Consider the following 26,116-nt stretch of genomic DNA (forward strand, 5'->3'; position numbering starts at 1 on the left):
GGCAAGGTTAGTGGCTACTGAAACTATCACCAGGACAGGGCTATCTAAAGACGCATTTGTTAGTGTGTTAACTATACAAAAACAAACAAACAAAAAAAGATACTGCATAGTTTTTGTTTTTTGTTTTTTGTTTTTTGGTGGAACCGGGGATTGAACTCAGGACCTTGCACTTTCCTTATTCTACTGAGCCATCTCCCCAGCCCCAAGACACTGCATAGTTTAAAAACATATCTTACACAGCCTTACATCTCAAATTTTTTCTTCAAAAGGAGTGAGTTATGTACAGAGGGGTTTAAATGCTTTATAAACAAAAAAACCCAAAACTGCGCTAGAACCACCTTATTCATAATCCTCTTCTTCATCCTCCTCATCCTCTTCATCTTCCTCTTCCTCTTTCTTATCCTCCTCCCCTTCTTTTTCTTGCTTTTTTCAGCCTTGACGACTCCCTTTTTTGCTGCATCAGGTTTTCCTTTAGCCTGGTAGGCAGCAATGTCCTTTTCACACTTTTCCTTCAGTTTAGCAGCCTTCTTCTCATATGGCTGCTTGCCCTCTGCTGCAGTATTATTCCACATTTCTTCAAGTTTCTTTGTGACATCATCAATAGAAAGGCCAAGATGTTCTCCTTTGATTTTTGGGTGGTACTCAGAACAGAACAAGAACAAAAAGAAGGCCAAAGGAGGCCTCTTGGGCACTTGGGATCCTTGAACTTCAATTTTGTTTCTCCTTTAGGAGGAATATAAGTTTTCATTTCTCTTTCATAATGAGCCTTGTCCACTTTTGCCATGTCTTCAAATTTTCCTTTTTCTTTAGCAGACATGGTCTTCCACCTCTCTGAGCACTTCTTAGAAAACTCTGAAAAGTTAACAGAACCATCTGGGTGCTTCTTCCTGTGTCCTTCTTGGCAAGTTTGCACAAAGAATGCATATGATGACATCTTGCCTCTTGGCTTCTTAGAATCTCCTTTGCCCATGTTTACTTGTTTTCCTCAGTGAGGTACAGAGTCCCCCAGTGTCCATCCAGTTCTCATTGGCACTGTCTCTATGGAGCTCAATGTACTGCAATGGCTGTAGTACTGCTATTTCTTGACAGCACAACAAAAGACTTAAGCAGAGTGGCGAAACCAAATCTTGTGCCTTAACATCTATTTAATCTCATTTTACCCCTGTCTTCCACAATAATTAGGCCAAAAATGTCTCCTTATGAGTCTAGTGATTAGCAAGCAGACAGTGGGAAAATGCCACTCTACCTTGTTCATTGTGTAATATGCCAAGAACTGTACATGGTCGGACTAACAAGAGAGGAGGACAGACCAAGGAAATAATGATCTCTGTTCCTGAGATCTACAGAACTAAAAAGTATCTTGTTTAGTTGAGGTGCGTCATCTGGCCCTCTCCCCTGTAAGCAGGAGCACAGTGGTCTAGTGACACTCACTAGACCTAGATAAACCACCAGTCAGCTTCATGGCAAAATGGTCTAGGACAAGAATCCTCTAGCACCCTGGCCAGCCAGAAGGCACCTTCCTTGCTTCAGCACATCCTCTCCCAACCTAACTATCATGCTGTATGGCAAAGTCTGGAATCAAGACTGGTCACAGGTCCTTCTCAACTGAGGACTAATCTTTCTGGTGATGTCCATAGCAATCGAGTGACAGCCTTATCAAAACTCAAATATCGCACAAGGTTTAATGAGGAAGAAATATTCATGCGATCTGGAATTCCTTTTCCACTTGGCTTCTATGATGTGATTCCAGAGCCCTCCTTGCCTGTGCAGGAAAACCTGCCCACCCTGAAAACCTGAGCCCATGAAGGAGTATAAGCTTCCACCCTTTTCCCCAACACAGGGAAGATTGGCAACATTCTCTAAGAAGACAAATTTGAAAACAAGGGAATTAAAGTTAAAGAATTAGAGGACATACAAAACAAATAATTACATTTCTGTTCAGATTTATCATTCTAAGAATCCTAACAACAGGTAACATTGCTGAGTTCAAAGTGATAGACCCTCTCAATAAACCAATCCAGACTCTCTGCACATGGGGGCTGTAAGTTACTTCCTCCTGATAGTGTGGCTCAGTCCAATGCTGCATCCCCTCATGAAGCCAAAGGCAGATACCTGAAAAAGGCTCAAATGAACAGTGTCCATGTCCAAACTTCCAGGCTTGCCAGGCTCCTCCCTCTCTGTAACACCTCCTGCTCTTTGAGACTGAAAACCTGGTGGACCAAGCGGGTATGTCCAATAGGATAGTAAAGACCACTTCTATTTTATAGCCTTTATAGATTACAAACTGCTTCTCAAATGCATTATCTGAATGGATCCTTACAACTTAGTAAGATCAGCAGGGTTTCTTTGTCACTTAACAGTTTTGAAAACTAAGGGTCAGCTCAGCATGATGTGATTTGCTCTGGATCACCTCTGGGACATACACAGATGACTGACCAGGGGACAGGCTCTATGGAACATAGTGCCATAACCTCTGGGGACTATCCCAACACACATATGGGACTCTGCAGGGGGTACTCACAGGTCATCCAGGGTGCCACCCTGCTTGCGCCCCATTGGGCTCCTCTGCAAATCCACGATGTCAGTCTGAAGGGCCATCATCCGCTCTACAAGATACTTCACCTCGTTCTCCTAATGAAAAGACTGTGCTAATGTCAACTGATATAAGAAGAGCATACTGACAGTCAAGATCTGCCAAAGGTGGCAGAGAGAGACTCATAACTCTCAGAGACTCTCAACTGACTGGCCAGAAGGAATGTGAACTGTGGTATCAGAAAGAATTGAATTTGGATCCTGCATCTACTGGTATTAGCTGTGGGACTCTTGGGCAGTTACCTAACTTGTGAGCTTTACTTTCTGCTTCAGTAAGATAGGCTTCTAATAGAGCCATTCACAGGATTAAATAAATAACTAGAATGGAAAAGATGGCCAATGTACATTATTCTGTCCCCTCTTAAATTTGTCCATTTCAATGCCAACCCATGGAGGGAGACCTGAATTCCTTTATTTCAAAGATTATGTGTTTGAGAGCCAAGTTTGAGAGAAGCACAGCCCATCATCTATGGCTATGGAATCATATGTAGGACATCCACCCTGAGCATGCATGCATCTGCCAAGACTATTATCAAAACAGACATCAGGGCACAGGGAGGGTGCCCCCATCCAAGGGCACTGGAAAAGGTGCTAGAGATGTCTTGGAGCACAGGGGCTTGATTTTCTGCAACATTCATAGTCATGCTCACTGTATTTGGCTTCACAATTACGTTTAATGGCATGTGATACACGTGTTCTGAAACTTTCTGCTTCAATTTTGTCTTTCTATGGATTTGACATCCAATAAAATTAAGAAACACTTTTGACAAGAGGGAACGCTAAACATCCTATCCTCCACTGCTCTTCTACAAGGGCACTTAGCATTTGCTCTTTATTTAAATTTTATTTATTTATTTATTTTGTGTGTGTGTGTGTGTGTGTGTGTGTGTGTGTGTGGCCTGCTCAGCCCACCAGGGGGCGGGGCTGGCTGGCAAGTGGTGCTGGGGGATTGAACCGCAGTCCCTGTACTTTGCTTGGCTTAGCTTGTTCTGAGTAGGTGCTTTAGACCACTGAGCCATCTCACCAGCCCCTGCTCCTTATTTAAATGTGGAATTCTCTGCCCCTCTGGACAGTGCTAGGGTCTTGCCACAGACGGTTTCCTTTGGGCTCTCAGTTCACTTCTAGAAAGTTCAGCTATAATCTAAGTGGTTGGTGAGGAAAACTTGAATTCAGACACAGAAGACCAACCCAGTGTTTGACAAGAGTAATACAGAATGAAGCCTCACCCACACCACAAGTACAAAATCCAAACTTGACTTTCCTACCCGCCCACACAACTCCACTTTCTGTTCCATGTCCTTCCAGGCTAGCAGCAGTTTATCTGATGCTGGAAAAAAATTGGGGGGAAAAGACAAATGAAAATACCAGAAACTCAAAACAGAAATAAGCAACTCTATTATAAGAGAAGGAAAAAAAAAAACCTCAAAAAGAAATAAAAGAAAGGGCCTCTTAAATTTATTGTGGAGTACTCACTGATTCCAAACTCAGTCTGCTCACTGTATTTCTCCAGGTCGATCTGGATGCTGGTTTTAAAAAAATCCAACTTGGCCTTGAGCTGCTGAGACATGGAGGCCATGGAATTCTTCATTTTGGAGAGGCAGCTGTTATTCCGGAGGAGATTCATCCTGCAGAGACCACAAGAAATGGAATGTTGGAGAGCTTGGAGATCCAATACCATTTCCTACAATAACAGAACCCCATCAAAAGTCCAGGGAGGTCCTCATTGTAATAACATCCTTACTACCACTAAAGCAGCCATTTATAACTGTAAGGACAATTTCCTGGCCTTCAGCAATACATGGGGTTCTGCAGCAAAACTAGAATTAGGCAAAGTACTACATAAAGGACCAATAATCTAAACTTGTCCTAACAGGATAGAGTTAGTAAGATCCCAACATAATAATCAGGGAAGTTTTGCCAACCCAAATTGCAATGCACTTCTCTGAGGCCCCAATTCTGCCCACAGCTTGGCCCACCCAACCCTCAGTTCTGCACTCCTATGACACATACTAACCATATTCACCTCGTCAGGCCCTCCTTGGGTAGAAGGGGCCTCCTTCCAGCTGGCCCACCCCGACCACCTCCTGCCATCCAAAAGTGTCTCTCTCTTGTCTCTCAAAACAGTTGCCTCTGCTCCCTGCCTCAGCCACCTCCCAAGGGCCAAATCCACCAAGCAACTCTAAATGAACTAAGTCAAGTATATCTGGCACAGTACATGGCAGCTCGCTGTCCTTGCTGCAGCCGGTTGCAGTCTTCCTTCAGGGTCTGGATGCTGTGCCAAACCTGGCCCCACACTTTCCTCAGCTGGAAAAAAGGGAGGTTCCTCTTGGGCTCCTGAACTGCGCACAGAGACAAGGAAATGTCAGAGGGTGATGCCCCAGCAAAAGGCCACATCTCTCCCTGCTGCTCACTGGCCCGGGGAAAACCCTTAACTCCTGTGCTATCAGGGAACTTGTCAGGCATTATGCCTTTTTTTAACCCCTCAACACTGAAGATTAAACTTAGGGCCTTTGCACTGAGCTAAATTCTCAGCCCTTTTTAAAATTTTTTAATTGAGGTGGATCTTCCTAAGGCCCAACTGCCCAGGCTGGGCTTGAACTTGCAATTGATCCTTCTGCCTCAGCCTCCCAGAGAGCTGGGATTACAGGTGTGTACCGCCACCCTTGGCTCCCTATATATATTTTCAATAGAAACTCAACATTTATGACATTTGAAGTTATATTAAATTCTATAAAAATGCAACATCAGCGAGCACTACTGAAGATGATTAAATAAGCAGGAAGGCTGGAGATCTCTAAAATCTGTTTATTCTGAGTGTATGTATGTGGATGGGGTGGGGACACAGGAGTGGCAGGGGCATTAAAATGTTCTTGGAACACTCATGCAATGGGACTCGGTCAACCATTAAAAATGGCAGTTCTATATGCACCAATGGTAGAAACATCTGGAAAACACTGCTAATTCAAAAGAGTAAGGGCTGGGGAGATGGCTCAGTAGAATAAGCGCTTCCCTGGCAAGCGCAAGGGCCTGAGTTCAATCCCCGGTTCCACAAAAAAAAAAAAAACAAAAAACAAACAAACAAACAAAAAAAACAAAAGAGTAGTAACAGAGCAGTATATGCTATATGACGTCACTGTTTAGGAGAAGGTGCTCTGGAAAGAAACACAAGAATCTCACAGCAGCATTCTTCCTGGGAGGGGAACTCACTAGCAGGGGAATGGGGCCCAGACTGGCTTCTTTCTCATTGTATGTTCATTCTGATGTACCTTTTGAGTTTCAAAAAGTATCATGTACATACACTAATTATTAAAATATAAATGCAACTTGAAGAATAAATCAAATGGTTAACAGAGCAGGCAAGCAGGCAGTATTCTCTGCTCTAACTGAGAACCTCTCTTTCTCCTGCGTGCTTTGGGCCACTCCTTCCTTGCCCTAAAGACTGAGTATGCAGTCCCTGCTCACACACCCTCCCCCTTGTTCCAAGTATCACAACTGATCATTTTTGAAGAAAAGATGCTCTTACGGATGCAACTGACACTTTCAGGCTGGGGTCGTGGGGAGATCTGAGTCTCATAGGTGATTTTACTATTGTCAAAGAGGAAGACAAGATCCATATCCATAGTGTGGCCCTCATTTGGCTGCAAAGAGATAAGGCTAGAATGAGATCAAGTGGATCCCGCCCTTCCCTTTCCCAACTAATCCTGAACAGCTTTAGAGCATTTCCTGCTGTCCCCAAGAGTATCTCAGGTCACCAGGTACAGAGCACCAGGTACAGAGGAGGCACAATGCTTTTCTTCCCAATTCCACACACATTTCCTTACTTCTGGTTTTTGGAAGCTAAACCTTATATACAAAGATTCAGGTTCTATTTATTCTGATTGCCTTTCCCATGAAATTCATGTCTGCCGCCCTATGCAGTGACTTGTTTCTCCTATGTAAACTCCATCCATTATGCTGACCTATGAGCACTTACATCTGCACTGCTGCAATCAACACAGTGACTTAGCTCCTTACACAGGGATAATTATAAAAAGCTTTTGCTGACTCAGAAAAGCAGAGCACCATTTTGGCAAAAAAGCGAATGAAAGCCACTCTCCATAGTCTGGAAGAAACAAGTCATATATGGAGTGATGCTTGTTTTCCCATCATACAGCAACAAGCAGGCACTTGAACAGTGGGCTTAACTGCTTCACAGCATAAAGTAGCAATCAGACTGTGTGGTTTGTTTCCTACAAGACAAAGTCAGAAAACAGCAGGGAAGCCTTGCTCACCTTGCCATCAGAAATACACTGAGTGGCAGGCCTGTCAGGGATCAAGGCCAGACCTGCCTCCTGCAGCAGCTCCTGATCCTTCTCTGGGATTCCTGTGTCCTCCTGGATTCTGGCCTTCAAGCTCTGCAGACTCTCATCTTCTGTTACTGGGTAGGTATGAATGGTGCCTGTGACCATGTTCAAGATATGAACCAGCTGCAACATAGCACAGATGTTAGGAGAAGCACAGTCTTTACAGAGGTGCCTGTCTATGTGCTGAGAGCCTTCACTACTCCCCACATTTCCCAGCCCCACAAGGCCTAAATCAAGGAAGGGAGGCAGGCATATTAACTATTCAGTAGTCTCATCCTTTTACTTGTGGAGACAGACTCTTGCTGGACTCTGTACTTCCCACTCATCCACCTGGGCATTGGAAGCTTGTCCTGTGTCCTCCTTTTCATCCCACTTTTCCTGGGGCTCTCTAGGCTGTATGCTTACCTTCAGGTTTAAGATGTCATCCAGGGCCCGGAAGCAGCCATTGGGCCCATACTGGGGGTCTGTGCCCCTTTGCCGGGGGTGCCACATAAGCATCAGCTGCAACCACTTCTCCAGTCGCTTGGCCAGCACACTAAGAACAGGAGCAGAGTGAGGAGCAATGCCTCCTGCCAGGCTCAGACTGCAGCACAGGTGGATTTGACAGTGTGACCTGGGGCTCATCTTGTCACAAAGGCAGCCATAACCATTATTGAAAATGAAAATGGACAGATCTGAGAAAAAGAGCCAAAAGGCTACCAACCAATTTAACTATTCAGTACACATCCCTCTCTCCTAACCTCCCACTAAAACAGCTCTCACCAGGAAGGGATTTCTAACATGGACTGGCAAACAGATAGATCTCCACTGGCTGCATAGGCATGACCTTCGAGGAGACTTTAATGTGCTCCCTGGGAGCCAGCTCAAGGGTATACACAGCACCTTACAGCATGCACAGTGGGTGCCTTTGATCCATACCCAGTGCTGCAGCCAGGGGTTGGGTGAGGCGGGGTCACAGTCTAGACCAGGGCTCTCCAGGCTTAGGCCTTGGACAGCACTGGTCCACAGCTTATAAGCAACAGGGCTGCAAAACAGGAGGTGACTTGCAGGGGAGCAAGCATAGCTTCATCTGGATTGACAAATGGCTTCTGTTTCCTTAGTGACTGCCTGAGCACCCCCTGCTGTCAGGTCAGGGAGTTGACTGCTGTGAACGGCATGTGAGTGACCGAGGTTGTAAGCTCACAAGAATCTAACATAATAATGTTTCATAGAAATCTGCAATGACCTTTATTTTTATTTATTTAATTTATTTATTTATTTATTTTTTTGGTGGAACCAGGGATTGAACTCAGATCCTTGCATTTGTCAGTCAAGCGCTTAGCCTACTGAGCCATCTCTCCGGCCCTCTAACATAGTAATGAAGTGCACAAGAAATGTGGCACTACAGTCATCCTGAAACCATCTCTACCCAGTGAATAGCAAAACTGTCTCCCATGAAACTGGTCCCTGCTGTGAGAAAGGCGGCCCGCTGAGCTAGAATCTATGCTGCTGGGTTGGTTAATCCTGCTCATCATGAGCAGCTGGTGGGTGTACACACAAACTTCAAACTCCTGGCCTCAAATCTTCCTTCTGGAGATAGCAGATCCTCCCCAGAGGCCTTGGCAGCTACTCATCACCTCCCTTGCAAGTCCCTACTTGCCCCGACCTCTACCCTTCCCCTTGGTGTTGACTTCCTTCACCCTCCTCACCTACCTGTGGATCTCAGAAGTTCCAGCATAGATAGTCAATGCATATAAAACCTCTCCCATCCTCAAATACTCCTGGTCCTCATCATCCATGCAATGCAATTATGTGTGACTGCCTTGAAAATTTCCTTTGTAATGTGATCCAATTCTGGTAAATTAATTACCTGCTTATGTCCTGGCTCTAAGACTAGACCAAAGACTTACTTAGTGATACAGTTTTGGGCCAAACAGTACAAAAATAAATAAGGTGTAACCCCCATCATTAAAAAGCCAAGATTGGTCTCATCTTTAGCACCACAAAAAGAAAACAAATGAAATGAAAAAGTGATTTCTGAGGAGGTGAGGGAAAGTAATCTATATTTGAGATGGGTTATGGCAAATTCTGTCTTAAACAGGAGTTATCAGATATGAGCTCAGATTTGCATCCCTGCAAAAGGCAAGAATGTAGAAGAGTCAGATGACTGGGACTCACCTGTTCAGATTGTTGGGGTAAGGTAAAGAGCTTGAGAACTTCACTGTTCCATTCAAGTCTTCACTAACAACAATATCTGCCTCACTCTTCTGCCGGACTTTTGAATGCCTGCAAATGAGCCATCTGTTAATGAGCCATCAGAGCCATGTACACTCAGTGGTCAAGAGCCCTTTCCATTTGTAACATGACATTACAACTCTAGGATTCTCAGAATACCCCTCCCATGGACATTTAACCTTCTGGAATAATGCTTAATAGCCTGGTGTTACAGTTTGTATCTAGATGTCGCCCAAAACCTCATGTGCTCCACTCCTAGGTGACTGAAGTTAGGGCTGGAGGACTCCCAGGGACTTTTGGGAGGTGACTAGATCATGAGGGCATGACACTCATTGGTAGATTAGTCCACTAATGTTGGTCACTGGGGGTGTGGCCTGGAAAGGTCCATCTAGCTCTCTCCTCCCTTGATCCTTCTGCTTCCTGCTCTCCTGCCATGAACTGTCTCTCCTCTGCCACGCCCTGAAATAAGACCACTACAAACTGAGCCAAAATAAACCTCTCCTACTTAACAGTTGTGGGCACTGGGTTTTGTGTCTGAGTGGCAAGAAGGTAACTGAGATATCAGGTTTTTCTTAAGAGTGGTGGGTACTGGAGCTAGAGGTGTAGAGGCTATGTCAGATAACAACAAAGGTCAGCACACCTCAGTAGGTGTCTGAAGGGCAGCCTAGCAGACTATTGACTGTTTTGTGTCCCAAGTTCTGCAGACAATACTGCCAATCCCTGTGTCACCCTTGGCTTTTCCATTTCCATTTTATCTATACAAGTGCTCAAGTTTTAACAAAGGGTAGAATTAGATCTTCCAAACCAAGATCATGCATACATGTCACATTCATATGGATCAGGTGTGATACACATGCACACATGCACTTCCCTTTGAGTTACACAAGTAACTTTTTTTTTTATAGGTCAGTATTTTTTCTAAGGATAAACGAACTTTTATTTTTCCCAATTTAAGAACTTCTTGGTATATCTGAAGTAAAATCTGAAGGGAAAAAATTTTAAATCCAACTGGCTTCCAGCTTTCCTGATAACAACAACAACAATGTGAATATGGAGAATGCCTCACAGGTAAACTATGTGATTGGCTCTCCTTGCTGCTATAAAACCCTATGTATGGGGCAGGGGAGATGGCTCAGTGGAATAAATGCTGCCCTGGCAAGCGCAAGGGCCTGAGTTCAATCCCTGGTTCCAGGAAAAAAACAAAAAACAAAAAACAAAAAACCCAAAAAACAAAAAACAAAAAAACCCCTATGTAAGTTGCCACTTGGTGAGGAAATGAGGATTAGGTCATCTCTCTAGGATCACATGCACAACTAGGGTGTGGCAGAAATGGAAACTCAAATTAAAAATCTGGTTTTCTCTGTACTCTGCCTGATGCCCAAATACATTTTTTTCCCAAAAGAGTTGAAAAATTCAAATAAAAAGTTCTCTAGTCATGATCAAGTGTCACTGGCAAGCAGGGACCTGGCTTCTGAGGACCACACAGAAGAGGTGCACATAGAAGAGGGTGCTATGTATAACTCTAGGGGAAAATGTGATGGAGGAGTTGGCCCAAGGCTTTCTAAATAAAGTGAACAAGTCTGCTATAGAAAATTTAGTCTGAAAGTGAGAAGTTAGAAAAAGGCACACTAAGTAAAATACATGTTGCTTATGTTAGTCCTGAAATAAATTTCAAAGTGGCTTTGCAATACAACTCTAACACCTAAGTTGTCTCTGCCTTAAAATTCCTTTCTACCACTTCTTTAGATGGAGAGAGAAATTGTTAGCAGTCTAAGACATTAAAAAAGCCAATGGCAGAGGCTCTACTTCTTTCTGGGTTTCAGAATAGTCAACTTGCAGTCGCCTCGTGGCTTCCAACACCTCTGAGGGAAGTTCCAGCAAGAATTCTTCAGACAGCAGGTTCACTATAAGATGGTCAACCATCAGTGATATATTCCCAAGAAGAGCTTGCTCTTGTAGTTCTCATGGATTTTAACTCATCTTTTATAAAAGTCATGGAAAAGATTAACATTTGAATTTGTTACAAATGAAATAATCCCTTGGCTAATTGAAACCATTACAGGGCTGGCCAAATAGCTCAGAGGATTAAAGCACCCGCAAGCAGGTGCTGGGGCTGGGGGTTCAATCCCGAGGCCTGCTGTGCTGGCCCTGCCTCCAGGGTGCTGAGACTACAATTGAGACTGGGCTTGTGGTGCATGCCTGTAATCCCAGCTCTTGGGAGACTGTAAACAGGAGAATTACTATGAGTCCAATCTAGTAGCGAGACCCTGAACACCCTGTAGACCCTTCCCTAAAAATACCAAAAAAAAAAAAAAAAAAAAAAAAAAAAAAAAATTTACAGATGTACAAATAATTCAGAATTACCTTTATGATCAGTAACTGTGACCATTTGTTATAGTTTATGTCTAGTTGTCCCCACAAAGCCTCATGCAGTCATTGGGGCAGACTTCTAGAGTTTGTAATTAATTCATGATCCAATGCTGGGATTAGGGGTGTGGGTGCTACACCTAACCTGGGGCAGACAGCCTGCATACCATGTAAGGAAGGGACAGAGACTGGCTAGCTGCCACAGCCGCTTCTTCTCCCTTTGCTTTTTGCTTTTTTCCACCTCCATGAATGGCTGCCCTCTACCATGTGCCACTCTGCCTTAGAGCCAGATGAATATGGACTGAAACTTCCACTAACTGTGAGCTAAATAAACCTTTCCTTCCTAAATTTTGGGTGTCGGGTATTTTGTCCCAGCAATGAGAAAAAAGTAAACAAAACACCATTAATTAATTACCTAATCCTACAATGTTCCAGAACCTCTGCAGCTAAAGCAATGGTGCCTGCTCTGTGGTAACTGCTGCAGGAGGGTACCCCCTACCCTCACCAGATGCCCCTTTGCATTCTCTAGGACTAGAGTCTTGGGGTACTACTCTTTCCTAGAACCCATTTCCCTGGTCACTCATACTTTATTCTTTTCGATAAACATTCTCATGCAATAAATACTTGTCCTTTGAAAAGTTAACATTTTCACCACTTCCAGAAAGATACTCAGAGAACAGCCAGTGTGGGCAATTTGTGGTGAGAAGCACATATCTATGCCTGCTTTGGGCACGCAGCATAACACACATCAAAGCCCTTACAGTATGTATATATTCTTTCAACTATTAATTCCACACCTAGGAATCTGTCCTAGAGAAATAACTGTGGGTGCACAAGGATATCCCTACCACGATATTATTCTTGGTGTTATTTTAAGAAACCAAAGTTGTAAACCACTCAAGATTCCAGCCACAGGGCACAAGTACAGCCACTTAGTGGAATTACAAACAGATATTGTGAGTAATATGGAAAACTCAGGAACATTCAGTGTTCGTTTGAAAAGCAAGTTACATTAAAGTATATGTAATAACCTTATTTTTTTTTTAAAAAAGGTTATAAAACATACACACATACAGACACACTGGAAAATCTGGAAACACAAAAATGTTCACACTAATTGTTCTAGATTGTCTTATTTACATGATTCTTGTTTATTTTTTCCATATTTTCCAAAAATATAAAATAACATAGAATTAGTCTGACACAAATGAGGGGTGATCAAACTGTGCAGTATTTTTAGGCTCAAGACAAGGGATATTTTTTGTGTTATAAACTGGCTCTGAAGGAAATTCTCATGGTGAAATCTTTCAAAGACATCTACAAGACAGTGTTCATACTATGCTACTACTACTGTAAGAAATAGGATGATCCATAAGGGAAAAATATATGCCAATTTGGTTGAATGGATATAAAATGTCAAAAACAAACAAACAAAGCAACCAGGGCATCAAGTATTTGAGGGGAAGAGGCCACAGAGGTGAGAAAATGATACGAGACTTTTCGCTATGCATATACACACACACACACACACACACACACACACACACATATATATAGACAGATATATAGATATAGATATAGATACATATATATATATATATTTGCATTTGGTATAGGGTCTCACTACATAGATCGGACTCATAGTGATCCTCCTGTTTTTAGCCCCCCAAGCATTGGGATTACAGGTGCATGCTACCATGCCCAGTCTCCATTGATGTCTCAGTGCATCCTGGGGGTGGGGCCAGCACAGCATGCCAAGGATCAAACCACAGCCAACATGCTCTGCCTAAGCAGGTACTTTATTTAGTCCACTGAGTTATCTGGCTGGCTTTTTTTTTTTTTTTTAACTTTTGATGTTTAAAACTTGAGAACTAAAAAAAAACCAAAAACCAAAGAACTTGCAAACTTACATCTGCTCCAAAAAAAATGAGATTAAAAGAATTTTGAGCAATAGAAGCCTCATTTAAATTAGTGTGACCTCTTAAGGAATAATTTTGATTGAAAACTAACCGATTTAGGGGAATGTTAGCTTTTAAATTACCCATGTCATCCACCAAAAAAAAAAAAAAAAAAAAAAAAAAAAAAAAAAAAAAGGAAAAAAAAAAAAAAAAAAAAAAGAACTGCTAAATTACCCATGTCAGTAAGAGTTAACTTTGTTTTCCTCCCAGGACCTTAACTGGGGTATATTTATTGTGTAAAACACCAATTTTGCACATATTTGTGTATGTTTTCTACACGTTATAGAATGAATGAAACATATGTATTACCTGATGTACTTACAAGATTTTGCAGTGATGATTAACTTCTATTTATAAAAAAATGCATTATTTTAATAATTAGTAAATAAAAGGCCAGAGTGGTGGTGCAAAACCAAAGTTAACAGAATGGTTTTTGAAAGTCTTAATTGTATCCTTTGGTTTTTAAAATTAGAAAATAGTTATTTTGTAATTTCTTAGGTTCACATTTTAAGCCACTTCCTTATGCTTTTAGAACAAAAATTTATATCCAAAAGTAGTGAAACTGGACTGTGGTATGTTTTCACATAAATGTTGTCTGGTCTGTCTGCACATATGGCCTTTACTTCTGTTTATGATACACAGTATGTCTTATTTTGGTGCTGGAAGTAACAAGGTCCTGACTTGTTACTGACTACAGAGCAAAATAACACTGATCTGCTACCTACTTAAAGACATTACTGGGGCCAGGGAGATGGCTCAGTGGAATAAGCACTTCCCTAGAAAGTGCAAGGGTCTGAGTTCAATCCCTGGTTCCGCCAAAAAAAAAAAAAAAAAAAAGACATTACTTAATAGTCACTCTTTTCCTGAGTGAGTGGTGCTCACACATGGGTCCACCAGGTCTCCCGCCCAGGGATAGCTCAGTCAGCCTGGGCAGGCTGGGATACATGGTGGACCAGGAGGATGATAAGAAGTAGAGCTGATCTCTCCCCTGGCAGCTCCCAGAGCACTGCCCTCCCCACCTCCTGGCTCACTCACCACTGCACGGGTTGCCAGTTGGGGAGGAAAGGCCGGAAGCCAGTGATACACTCGAAGGCAAGGGTGCCAAAGCTCCAGTAGTCTACAGTCACTGTGTACCTCTGCTGCTCCAGCAGCTCAGGGGCCTGCAACCACATAAGCAGGGATACATCCTGTCAGGAATGGTGGCAATCATTTCTCCAGTGCCCATGGTCTCTGGGCTCTTTCCTGGGACAGTGTGGCCACGTGGGAGGAGGTAGTCAGTCAGGTCAGCTATATGACCTAAGGCCTGCTGTGCCTCATACACTCACTAAATGCTGGCAGAGGGTGAGGAGTCAGGGCCCCTAGAATCATTCTAGAGTAGACCAGCACGTGGCATGGACCACACTTGTGCTTCAGTTTGTGCCCTTTGATAATGATGGGTAGAGGCTAGGGTTGTGGCTCAGTGGGAGAGTATATGGCTAGTATATGGGTTCCATCCCCAGCGGCACTCATGCCTGCATACCACATGAGTTAAAATATGGAACTATCTTAGGAATTCACTGAAAACTAACTCAGGATAGTGCCTAGTCCTATATGCCATACATGGAAGGGAAGATAGGTTAGTGCATCCAGGGAAAATGCTACTAAGCTGAATTAAACACAGACCATGCAAAAGCATGGGATATTTACAATTAGACAGGACAAAGTCAAAGGTGTGACTCCTTATCAAGGTGGAGAGAGCTGAGGTGACCTGGGACCATCACAGAGGCAGTGAAATTGGTCATGGTTGCTATGGAAATGTGACCTTACAAAACAGCCAGGTAGCCCAAACCCAGAGAAGTGCAGGGATGGTCAGTTCCTGGAGCGGTCTGGCTAGGGACAGATGTCTGAAAACCTGATTTGGTATTCTGGGCAGAGTTTGGGGTTGTTTTCAGCAAGCTGCTGCTGAGCTTCAGGGATTCCAGGGAGGCCAAAGGATGCATGTCGTGACATCTGACCTAGACATTGGGATTTCTCCCTGCACAGAGGAGTTGCTCACTGCCCTAGCTGGCAGAATGGGCAGGAAATACAAGTGTACACAGAGACATCAACTTCTTTCTTATTTAAGAACCAGATGGTACTCCTAAGCCCATCTAGCCCAGTGGCTTTCAACTGCAGACCCCACTACAATCACGATGTGACAGGCCACTATTATACGTGACAGCCCACAATGGGTCTGAGAGTGCTCTGTCAAGAGTCTGATTCCTGCCCCAGCACTGCTGTACCACTCTGTACAGGCTCTGGTGACTTCCTCCTCCCAACATGACTCTGGTCCAGGCAGGGCACTCTCCACATGGCACCAGCAGTGGTCTTTGGCCTTCTCCAATGTAAAGGCCTTCAGTTAATGCAGAGGCTTGAGAAATAACCTAACAGCATTTGCCCAGTTACAAAAGTCCTTGCCTACCTCCCCAGCTTTAATTCCAGGCCCTCTTTTTCTTCCTTTAGGGCTTGGCCATATTCTCAGGTCTTCCTATGCACTATCACTCTACCCAGAACCCCTCTGCTCAGAACCCCTATTCCTCTCCACCTCTGCCTCTTCCAGTTACCAACCCATCCACTTCCTCATCTTATAGGGCAGCAGCTATACTAGGTCCTCTTAAAAACATCCCTGGAGTACCCAGTGCTTTTTCTGAGTTTTGTGGATAACAATGCAATGCCTGTTCTTTCGTCAAGCTCTAAAATCCTGAAGAGGTAGACAATGCGTATCTTCTTTTGCCAATGCACTGCCAGCACTTGGCATGCAGACTGCACTTGCTCCATATTCCCAAATGAACGAGCAACTCAAACAGAAGCCCAGTCCTCAAGCGACCAACATAAGGTAACAGAAGGGGGAGCTGAGTCTTATATAACTTGTGGCCTCTAGACCAGCAGGAGCCTAATTAAATCCCTTTATTTTCAGGTAAAATACTGAGGCATAGCCAGGCTGCAGGATCTGTGTGAAGATACTAGTACACACACCCCTTTTGATGTCAGAGAAGACAAGGAATCCTTCTAGAGGTCATCTGTTGGCAGAGAATTTATTTGAGTGGATTATGGTTCTACAATGAGCTCACATGACAATTCCTATGCTTTCAGGAAATATTCACAGAGCCAGTGAGAGTCAGACATAGGAAGGTAAGGTAAAGCAGAGCACCACAAACATACCACCAGAGAAACTGATACGCGAACACATAAATTCCATTTCTTACCAGGTACTGCAGGGTCCCCACAAAGGAAGTACAAAGACTGCCCTGATCCAGTTCCTTGGCATATCCTAGGTCAATAATTTTGTGAATTAACTGAAAAAAAGGAAGTAGAAATCTAAGGATTATAAGAATACACTGTCCTTTGATTAGGGTAGAGGTATTTCAAAATTCCCAAGGGGTATGGAAGCTTAGATTCTTAAGAGCCACCACATAAGAGAGAATGCCCTTGGCATGCTAAGTTCAGGACCAAAAAAAATGCATGCTGTAATGATGTTAGCTACTCCTTCTGTTTTGCTTTGCTTCTGGTCACCACAGGGAGGCCAACGTTAACAGGCCACACACCAGCTCTCAGGATCCCTAAGCATGGACCTCTAACGTGAGAAATCCAGCCAGCTACTTCTTAGCAAACAGTCCTCAACTCTTGGAACTACCACCAAGAATGAGTGTGCCCTAGAACAAAGATGCCCTGTCATAGTCATGGGTTAGGTCTATGTTGCTGATGGAAGTGCTGCGAGGAGGACGGAATGGCCTCAGAGTTGAGTTAGACCATTCCACTCACCTGGTCCTTGCTCCTCACCCCTGCTGAATGAAGGTGAGCCCCAGTGGCCACCATGCCTATGCAGCGGCCCCCTCAAGACAGTCACAGAGAGCACTGAGGAAACCCAGGCTGGAGTGGGCTCAGCATGAATAGGTACCAGGTCTGAGGGCCTCTTCTCACCTATAACCACAACTACTACACATTGAGTTCCATTTTAGAATTGAAAGCTGATATTCTCAAAACAAACAGAAAAAAATCTGTTTCTAAGAAATGCTAATCCCAGAGGCAAGGACAGAAGAAAGACAACAAACATCATTTTTTTTTTTTTTATCAGAGTCCTACAATCTAGGCAACCAACAATGCTCCATTCAAACTTACCTCAATCTACTAGCAACAATTATTCACAAAAAAAAAAAAAAAAAAAAAAAAAAAAGACTAAAAAAGGGCCGGGGAGATGGCTCAGTAGGATAAGTGCTTGACTGGCAAATGCAAGGATCTGAGTTCAATCCCCGGTTCCACAAAAAAACCCAAAAAACAAAAAACAATTATTTTGCTGAATTTTGTTTCAAATCAAAACAGTGCCAGAGAATCAAAGCATGACTCAAGGAAATGTGAATATAAACAAACCTACGGAACAGGTCCTTCTCTACCAGGAACCTCCCTGGACAGCCCCAAGACTTCCTGAGGGTCACTCACTCTTTGCTCTCCCTGCTGCAGAACAATATTTTCTGGTTTTAGATCCCGATGGATGATTCTGTTTTCATGAAGGTATCTAAGTGCAGACGCTGAAAGAGTGGAAAGGGAGTGAGTTTTTAATTAAGTCTAGGAAACACTTTTCATTTAAGAATCTCCTAGGGCCGGGAGATGGCTCAGTAGAATAAGTGCTTGCCTGGCAAGCGCAAGGGCCTGAGTTCAATTCTTGGTTCCCCCCCACAAAAAAAAAAAAAAAAAAAAAAAAAAAATCTCCTACTGTGTGTTCCTGAAATGCACGGATTGCTGGTAGATTCCTGGTGGTGGCAACAGACCTGGGCAGAAGCTCCTCAAGCAGAATGAAAGGAACGTGGCTAGATGAGCAGAACCTTGATTCCCACTAGATTCTGGCTTCTTCATCATGTGACTTTCCCCACCCCTCCCCCCCCCAAAAAATGCTTTGCCTTTTATCCTTGAGGTCACCATCTACAACTTAGAAACTCAGAACTGAGAAATGCAAAACTCAGAAATGCAAAACTCTCAGGCCTCACCTGAGTTGTATCCTAAGCCCTCCAGGTGATGCTTACACTGATAAAATCTGAGAAGGGACTTCCCTGGACCAGAGAGCCTAACTTATGCAGGTGAGCAAGTTAGAAGAGCGCTTAAGGCAGAGACTACTATGGTCGTGAGATAGACTCAACACAGTCAGTGCTGGCTTTAGGAATAAGTGGGGAAATGGTGCGGAGACCTTTAACCTTTTGGACAGTTCACTGTGTAACGGCGAGCTGAGTTTCCTGGCAGATTCTGCGGGCTTTAAAAGGCGCATGTCCTAAGCTCTAGAAAGCTCAGAATCTAGGAGAGAGAGAGGCAGCCTGTGCCACTCTACAGTGAGGCCACTTGACACTCATAGCTTCGTTCTGTGCCAGATGAACACCCTGGCACACAGGGATTGGGACCCATACTGCTGCAGCTCAGACCCAACAAGACAGCATGGTTATTACATTGGAAGAGGAGTTTAATGGCTTTACCAATCCCAGCCAACTACCACAGAAGAGAGAGAAAACTACTCTTACTGGGAGAGGATGTGACTATATCCCTACAGAATTCAACAGATTAAAAATTGGAGTGTTTACGAAGTTGGCTAAAAACAAAAAAAATATACAAATCAATAGCTTTTCTCTATGTAAGCTTATCTATTTGAAAAGGAAAATCATTCCATTTACATTAATGTCAAAAGCTCCACAACAAAGCAATACATTTAGCAGAAAAAAAGTAGTGTTATGTAATGAAGGAACTACAAGCCATAAAGAATATAGTGCAAATAAGTTTTAAAATTTTATGGTAAAGAGACTATAGACAAAAGTAAAGAAACTGGGGAAAAACACCTGCAACACATATGCCAGATTCAGGATACCTAATAGACAAACAGTACTTAGAAATCAGTAAGAATCTAGTAGAATCTTGATTTGTAATAAGATCTAGTAGAAAAAAAGGTGATTAGGAAGGGCAATTACAGAAGAGGAGATGCAAATGGTGCTCAATTTTGCACAGGATTGTTCAAGCTCACCAGTAGACAGAAAAAGCAAAGGAAAGCAACATGAAATATTTTTTTTTCATCTCTTCAGCCATGAAGAATTTAAAATGAGGAATTAAAGGCACTAATCTACATTGCTGGAAGGAGTAAAAATGAGTCTATATTTTTGGGAAAGTACACTAATGTAGAGACATCTATTAAATTGTAAAACTGTACTAAACATTATTAACATCTTTGGGATGCCAGCTTATAAAATCAAGAATACTGTGACACAAATATAAGGATATTATACCTTCTGCCTAGCATGGAATAACTAACTAGAAATAAACTGAAAGTCAACAAATTATGGCTGATCCACATTATAATACGTAACTCCTTAAAAATAACTTAGGTTTATAGTTTTTGACTCAGAAGGATGGAAATGATGTACTGCCAAGTGAATGGTATGACTTTTTTTTTTGAGGCAAAAATAAAAAGTAAAAACAACACGGACAGGTTAAATAATAAGCCTTCTCTGTATGACCACACACACTCCTCACACACATAAACACACATATACAAATGCCTCACATACATAAACACACTAACACAAACACATAATATACACAGCCCTCATACAAATATAGACACATACCCACACACTTACATATCCCTCACACAAACACAAGCCGACACAAACACACACACACACACACACACACACCCCAGTCACCCATGGATAGAGAAGACTCAAGCATGCTCTATGAAGACGTTCAGGTGAGCATTACTCAAAGTGCCACAGAAAGACAGAGAGCTGCACTTGGAAATGCATGCCATCAACGGGGCTTCTAGATTAGGACATTAAGCTGCGCTATACAAAACTCTGAACTACATCTGCCTTTTTTTTTTTTTTTTTTTTTTTTTTTGTGGAACCAAGGATTGAGCTCAAGCCCTTCTGCTTGCCCGGGAAGTGCTTAGTCCACTGAGCCCCCTCCCCTACCCCTACATCTGCCTTTTTAAACACAGGCTTTGATCATAAAGTTCCAACATCCCTAGTTGTTCCTTCCTTTTTTTTTTTTTTTTTTGGTACCGAGACTCAAACTCATAACCTTGTGCTTGCAAGGCAGGCACTGTACTGCTGAGCTAAATCTCTGACCCATTCCTTATTTTCTTTACTCTACTATGTGACACAATAAACTCTCTCAGGCCCAGTTACTGACTAAACGAAGTCAGAGATGCTGTTTTCCCCAGGCCTGAAGAGCTCCGCTCCATTTTGTTCTCAACTTTATTACTACCTTCTAAAGTCCAATGTTCCTGCAAAACACTTCCATCTTTGTGTTACTAATTTTTATTAAAGAGTCAGAGCCAAATATAATAAAACTCTTAACAAGTGCACCTACACAATACTGCAAACTGGGATGGCAGTACTACTGAATTAAAGCCACTGATCAGCTACTGATCAGGAGCAAGGCCATGTGACAACCTGAAAAGTTTGTCATATCTTTAATCTCAGCATCTAGGAAGCTGAGGCAGAAAGACTGTAAATACAACCCCAGTCCGGGCAACTTAGTAAGGCCCTGTCTCAAACAAAATTAAAAGCAGAGAGGGCATGTTGAGGATATAGCTCAATGCAACAGCCCTAAGTCCGATTCCTAGTGCCACCAAAACAAACAAAAAAACCACAACAGTATGTTCCCTTTTGGATGCACAAAAGACCCATTCTGTGTGGTAGAGAACAAGTGGCTAGAGCATCAGGGTATAAAATGGTGCCTTGGCTCACAAACATTTTTGCTTGCAAATCTTTTGGTTTACAAACAGAAGATTTAGGCAAAAGTCTGTTTTTGTTTGCAAATTCTGCATCAGATGACAAACATGCCCACAACCATCTTTCCGATGCAAACATAAACATGGCCAGCTTTTCTAAAATTGTACAACAAATTGAGTTTGTGTACCAAGGCATTACTGTACATGAAATGTGAGTTGGTTTGTTCTAAAGCAGACTATATGAAAATTGAGACTCACTACAATTTTAGCAAGTTCCTAGGCTGAGACTAAGACATGAGGACCCAGAAGCCAGAAGTATGTCATCTTAGGGGTACTCCAAGAGGCAGGCGCATGTGGGGCATCTACCCAGCCCCTACTGTGGAGGAAGAGTACAATATCTGCAGCTCAGTGATGAGGAGCTGCCTTAGACCTTCACAGGGAAGGATACAGCGGGTACCCTAAACCTTGATGGCCATCAACAGCCATCTTTCCTGAGGCTTAAGCAACTATACACAAATACACTCATTTTGAGGGGGTTATTTATTCTCCATATTCCTGTGGGCTTAATAAAGTTTGAGATTAAAGAGTCTGAGGGTCACAGTTATACATGGGTTCCTGGCTGATGTCCCAGAGCTTGGCAGTAGGCCTTCTCCTGGAAAGGCCTCCTGAGGGAATGCTCACATACAGGGCTTTGGTCTGACCGCAGTACAGTTTACAAAGAGTGTTCAAGGAGCAGTGTCAGGAGGTGAGTGGAAACTATCTGAAAGAAACTAATTTACTTTAAACTGATGGAAAATGTGATATTGAGATTAACAAAAATAGTGTTCTGTAGGGAAGTTTATGAAAAACATATAAGCCCTAATAAGGCTGGGTGTGTACTTCTGTAATCCCAGAACTCTGGGAGGTCAGGCAAGATGCATGAGAGTTTCAGCTCAGTCTGGATAACTTATCAATTTATCAAGGATCTGTTCCAAAATAAAAATTAAGAAATACAAGGGCTGGGCATGTAGTTCAGTGTGTGGGCCCTGAGTTTAATCACTAGGACTGTAAAACATAAAAACTAAACAAACTCCCAGGAAAAATGATAGTATATACTTATAAAAGTTTAAAACCACACTATCTGATTCTTTTCTTTTCTTTTTTTTTTTTTTTCAGAACTGGGGATTGAACTCAGGCCCTTGTGCTTGCCAGGGAAGCACTTATTCCACTGAGCCATCTCCCCGGCCCCAAAACCACACTATCTGAATACATGGTTAATGTCTCATGTTCCAACTACACCATGTGGGCTGGGCTTGTAGCTCAGTGGTGCACACTTGCCTCGTAGGTTCCAGCACTGCCCCCCTCCCATGCTAATTTGATGACATTGTGGCATCTCTTAGGACAGACACTGTACAGAGTGGCCAGGTGAAAAATTCACCCCAGGAAGGAACATCCTTGCTGCTGTCATCCTTGTCAGGAACAAACCCCAGGGAGCTACCCCAGCTCTCCCTGTTCACTGGTAAGGCAGATTCAACACCTAAGTGAAGAATGAGAACATCTTGTGGTTGTTACTGGTGAACCAGAACTCCCAATCACAGCCCACTTATTTTCTCAGATGACAGAGCCCAAGTTGGGGACAGATAGAGCACCTGAACCTCCTGCAAGGAAGCTGTGTTCATGAGACCCTACCCTCCATGTAACAGATTCCAAAGCATTGCTAAGCCCCCTTCAGAACACTTGTTTGAGATACAAGCAACTGACAAGAATTGGAAAAAGAGATGGATGGAAAACACCAGACATCAAAAGAAAGGTAGTCACCAACTGCAAGTCCAGATCACCACTGAATAGACAAGCAACAGGATGTTCATGCACTGATCAAAAGTGACTGTGTGGGGGCCGGGGAGATGGCTCAGTGGAATAAGTGCTTCCCTGGCAAGCACAAGGGCCTGAGTTCAATCCCTGGTTCCGCAAAAAAAAAAAAAAAAAAAAAAAAAAGTGACTGTGTGCCTACTGTGTGCCAGCTACTTTGTGCCACTGGACTTGCCAGACAAAACTGACTTGGAGGCCAACTGCGGCCATGTGGAGAGTTAGTCTGGCTAACAGCTTCTTGGATAAAACTGGCTCCATGACTAACGAGCAAGGTGGCAGGGCAGCAACACCAAGCCTAAAAGCAAAGTGCAAGATCTTCTTCTGACCCACTGAGAAAGTGTTTACCAAACAGCAGAACTACAGGAGATAGTCACTGAGTGATGGCTCAGGTCTATTTTATTTTATTTTTATGGCTGGCTCAGCCCACACTGGGGGCAAGGCTGGCGCAGCATGTGGTGCGGGGGATAGAACTTTGGTTCCTGTGCTCTTGCCTAAGCTTGCCTAAGGAGGACCACTGAGCTATCTCACTGAAGGCTCAGGTCTAAAGCTGTGCCCCAAACAGAATCGTTGAAGGTCCATGGGAATGGCAGGGGCAGCATGTAAGTTGGCAGGAGAGTCAGAAAGTGGTTCTGAAAGTCAAGTACAGTATATGTAAGGCTGACCACAGTGGGTGAGGAGAACCACTAGCTCATAATGATCTATGATAGACATTTCCTTTCAAAAGTATGAAAGATGGGTTAGCAAAAGCAGGTAAGGCCAGAAAGGGATCATGGCAGTGATCTGCTCTACACTGAAATAGTGGAGGCAGTAGCAGAGGATAGGAAAACAGAACATACAACACAAAGGAGGAGTGTTTGGAAAGCTGGATTTGGAAACTGTATGTGTGTATGTCTGTCTGTGTGTGTGTGTGTGTATGTGTGTGTGTGTGTGTGTGTCTGTGTGTGTACCTGGGGATGCAACCCATGGCCTTGTACATGCTACCATTGTGATGCACCCTGAATCCTGGAGACACTTTAAATGGGAGGGTATAGAAGAGGAACAGGCAAGATTCCAAGAAGAAACAAAATTCAAAATTGTGACACTTGTGTCTGAGTAACTGGCAGCAAGATGGGTCTAGTGACACAAGAAAGGATGACTTACAGGAATCTGGTTTCAGAAGGAAGCCTAAGATTTCAATCTGGAAGTGACTTTGGAAGACATCTCCTGTTGACATGGATACAGACTTCAGGAAGATTTTAGGATAAAGAAGCTACAATAGAGCCTAGCAAAGAGAGCACTAGAAAGCAGAAAACTAATAGTTCAGGGTAGACAAGGATGAATGGGATGGAGCAGGAATGAACAGAAATCAGGAAGACAAAGCTCTTTGCAATGACATAGAAAATACGACTTGAGAATCCATGAGAAGCAGTCAGGCTGGGGTGACTAAGGGGTACTCAATGACCCTCTGGGGTCACCATCCCAAAGATCAGCTATCTTAGTGAAGTGGTACTGCTGGGGTAGAAGGGATCTGGGAGGTTATATAGAGGCACAGACATCTCTTTCTGAACACAAAGATACCCAAGTCCAGAAAATTTTATGCCAAGATTACAGAGCTGGCCAAGTGGAGAAGCTAGAAATGAAAGCTGTGGGCCTCCCTATTATTATATTTGTTAATCTGGTTCTTTATGCTTTTCCAGCACACTTTTTATACAGATGATCTGAGATAAAGTAATTATCTCTTGTTATAATCAATAGTGGAGTCAGACTGATGTATTCAACAGAACCAGAAGAAAAATCCAGGAGTAGGAAAACCCTATAGAGAGTCCAATTTTCCAGTTCCTAATGTAGAGCTCTCCTCCCTCGGGTAGGCTGAGTGTTCCCAGTATCCTCACTGCTCATTACTGAAATCTTGGATGCCCAATAAGAGCAGCTTCAGCAGGAGTAGAGATTGAAATGCAGGGATGAGAAACAAACTGGAAGCAGGGCTCCTGAAAGCGACCAGGACTGCAGCCCAGCTTGGCTTCTCCCAGTGTCATGTGTAAAGGCATTGGCCCCAACCCAGACACTAATGGGAGGCTGGAACCTTAGGAGGTAGACTTGAGAGAAGTCTTCTAGCCCCTGGGTGTGTACCTTGAGGTGACAGTGGGACCCCAGCTCCTTTCCCTGTAACTCTTTCCATTTTGTTCATATTCTGGTCCTGAAGTGAGCATACTCCCTGCCCATAAACAATGAGCTAAACAATCACAAGCTAAATAGTTTTGTGTGAGCAAAACTGGGGGCCAAATGAGCCTTTTCTCTTTATAAGTTTCTTATCTCAGGTATCTGCTTGACTACCAGACAGCTGACTACCAGTCAGTACAACTAGGTAGCCACCTAGAGAACCTAACATGGTCTTACAGATGGGTCCTGGCCTGTCCAGCTGGCCTCAAAATCCACAGGATTTCCAGCCCCACCGCAGTAGCAGGAATGCTGCCACCTGCCCCTAGATCTTGACTGCCTAGAAGTTGCCCCTCCATTGGCAGAAGGAAACACATGCCAATGTTTTCCAAAGTATAATGAGCAAGATCCTAAATATAGTTCTTACACGAGCTATTTTTGGGTTACATTACATGGAAGTCCAAATCATCTCCGGTGCCTTCAGTGTAGGGGCAAGGTATGACACCTTACTGGACAGGAAATAGGAAGCTCACCCTATGCCTGCCAGCCACCTGCTCATTTCTCAAGGGTGCTGTGCCCGATTTCACTGTAATTTATATCCACTGGACAAATCCTACACTGCTGATCGGAGCTTGTTGACCTGAGCAGGCATCTCTGGGGGGCAAGGGGCAAAGAAGACACTGGGGGAGGGGCAAACAAGTTTAACCCAGCAGAGAAGACAAGGAACTAGCTGAGGGTGTGGCTCCGTCACTTAGCTGAAGTCAGTGTGGCAAGGAACAGCAGCTAGCTCCAACAAAAGGCACTTGGGGCCAGCACTGGAACAAAATATGCTCAGGAAATGTGTAAAATACAAGTTGTTAGATGAGCTGTTCCATATAGCTGCTGGACTCTGACTCAAATCATGAAATCCTTGAAAAAAAAAAAAAAAAAAA

General features: G+C 43.3%; 1 protein-coding gene across 2 annotated transcripts in view; it reads right to left on the reverse strand.

Moving 5' to 3' along the window:
• Positions 1–26,116, reverse strand: part of Ikbkb (inhibitor of nuclear factor kappa B kinase subunit beta) — a 53,835-nt gene that overhangs the window by 8,643 nt on the left and 19,076 nt on the right. Inside the window, exons 6-16 of one of the 2 annotated variants that reach the window (XM_023717227.1) lie at positions 17,930–18,018; positions 16,699–16,788; positions 14,510–14,634; positions 9,093–9,200; positions 7,341–7,470; positions 6,864–7,058; positions 6,116–6,230; positions 4,794–4,926; positions 4,066–4,217; positions 3,858–3,919; positions 2,522–2,631 (exon numbers count right to left, since the gene is read on the reverse strand). In XM_023717227.1, the coding sequence (XP_023572995.1) occupies positions 2,522–2,631; positions 3,858–3,919; positions 4,066–4,217; positions 4,794–4,926; positions 6,116–6,230; positions 6,864–7,058; positions 7,341–7,470; positions 9,093–9,200; positions 14,510–14,634; positions 16,699–16,788; positions 17,930–18,018 (1,309 nt within the window). Of the gene's footprint in view, positions 1–2,521; positions 2,632–3,857; positions 3,920–4,065; positions 4,218–4,793; positions 4,932–6,115; positions 6,231–6,863; positions 7,059–7,340; positions 7,471–9,092; positions 9,201–14,509; positions 14,635–16,698; positions 16,789–17,929; positions 18,019–26,116 lie in introns of both variants that reach the window. The other variant, XM_004633066.2, reaches the window with a different exon arrangement.

The sequence above is a fragment of the Octodon degus genome, unplaced genomic scaffold, assembly GCF_000260255.1.
Source record: "Octodon degus isolate 3935 unplaced genomic scaffold, OctDeg1.0 scaffold00051, whole genome shotgun sequence".
In the NCBI taxonomy this organism is placed as follows: Eukaryota; Metazoa; Chordata; class Mammalia; order Rodentia; family Octodontidae; genus Octodon; species Octodon degus.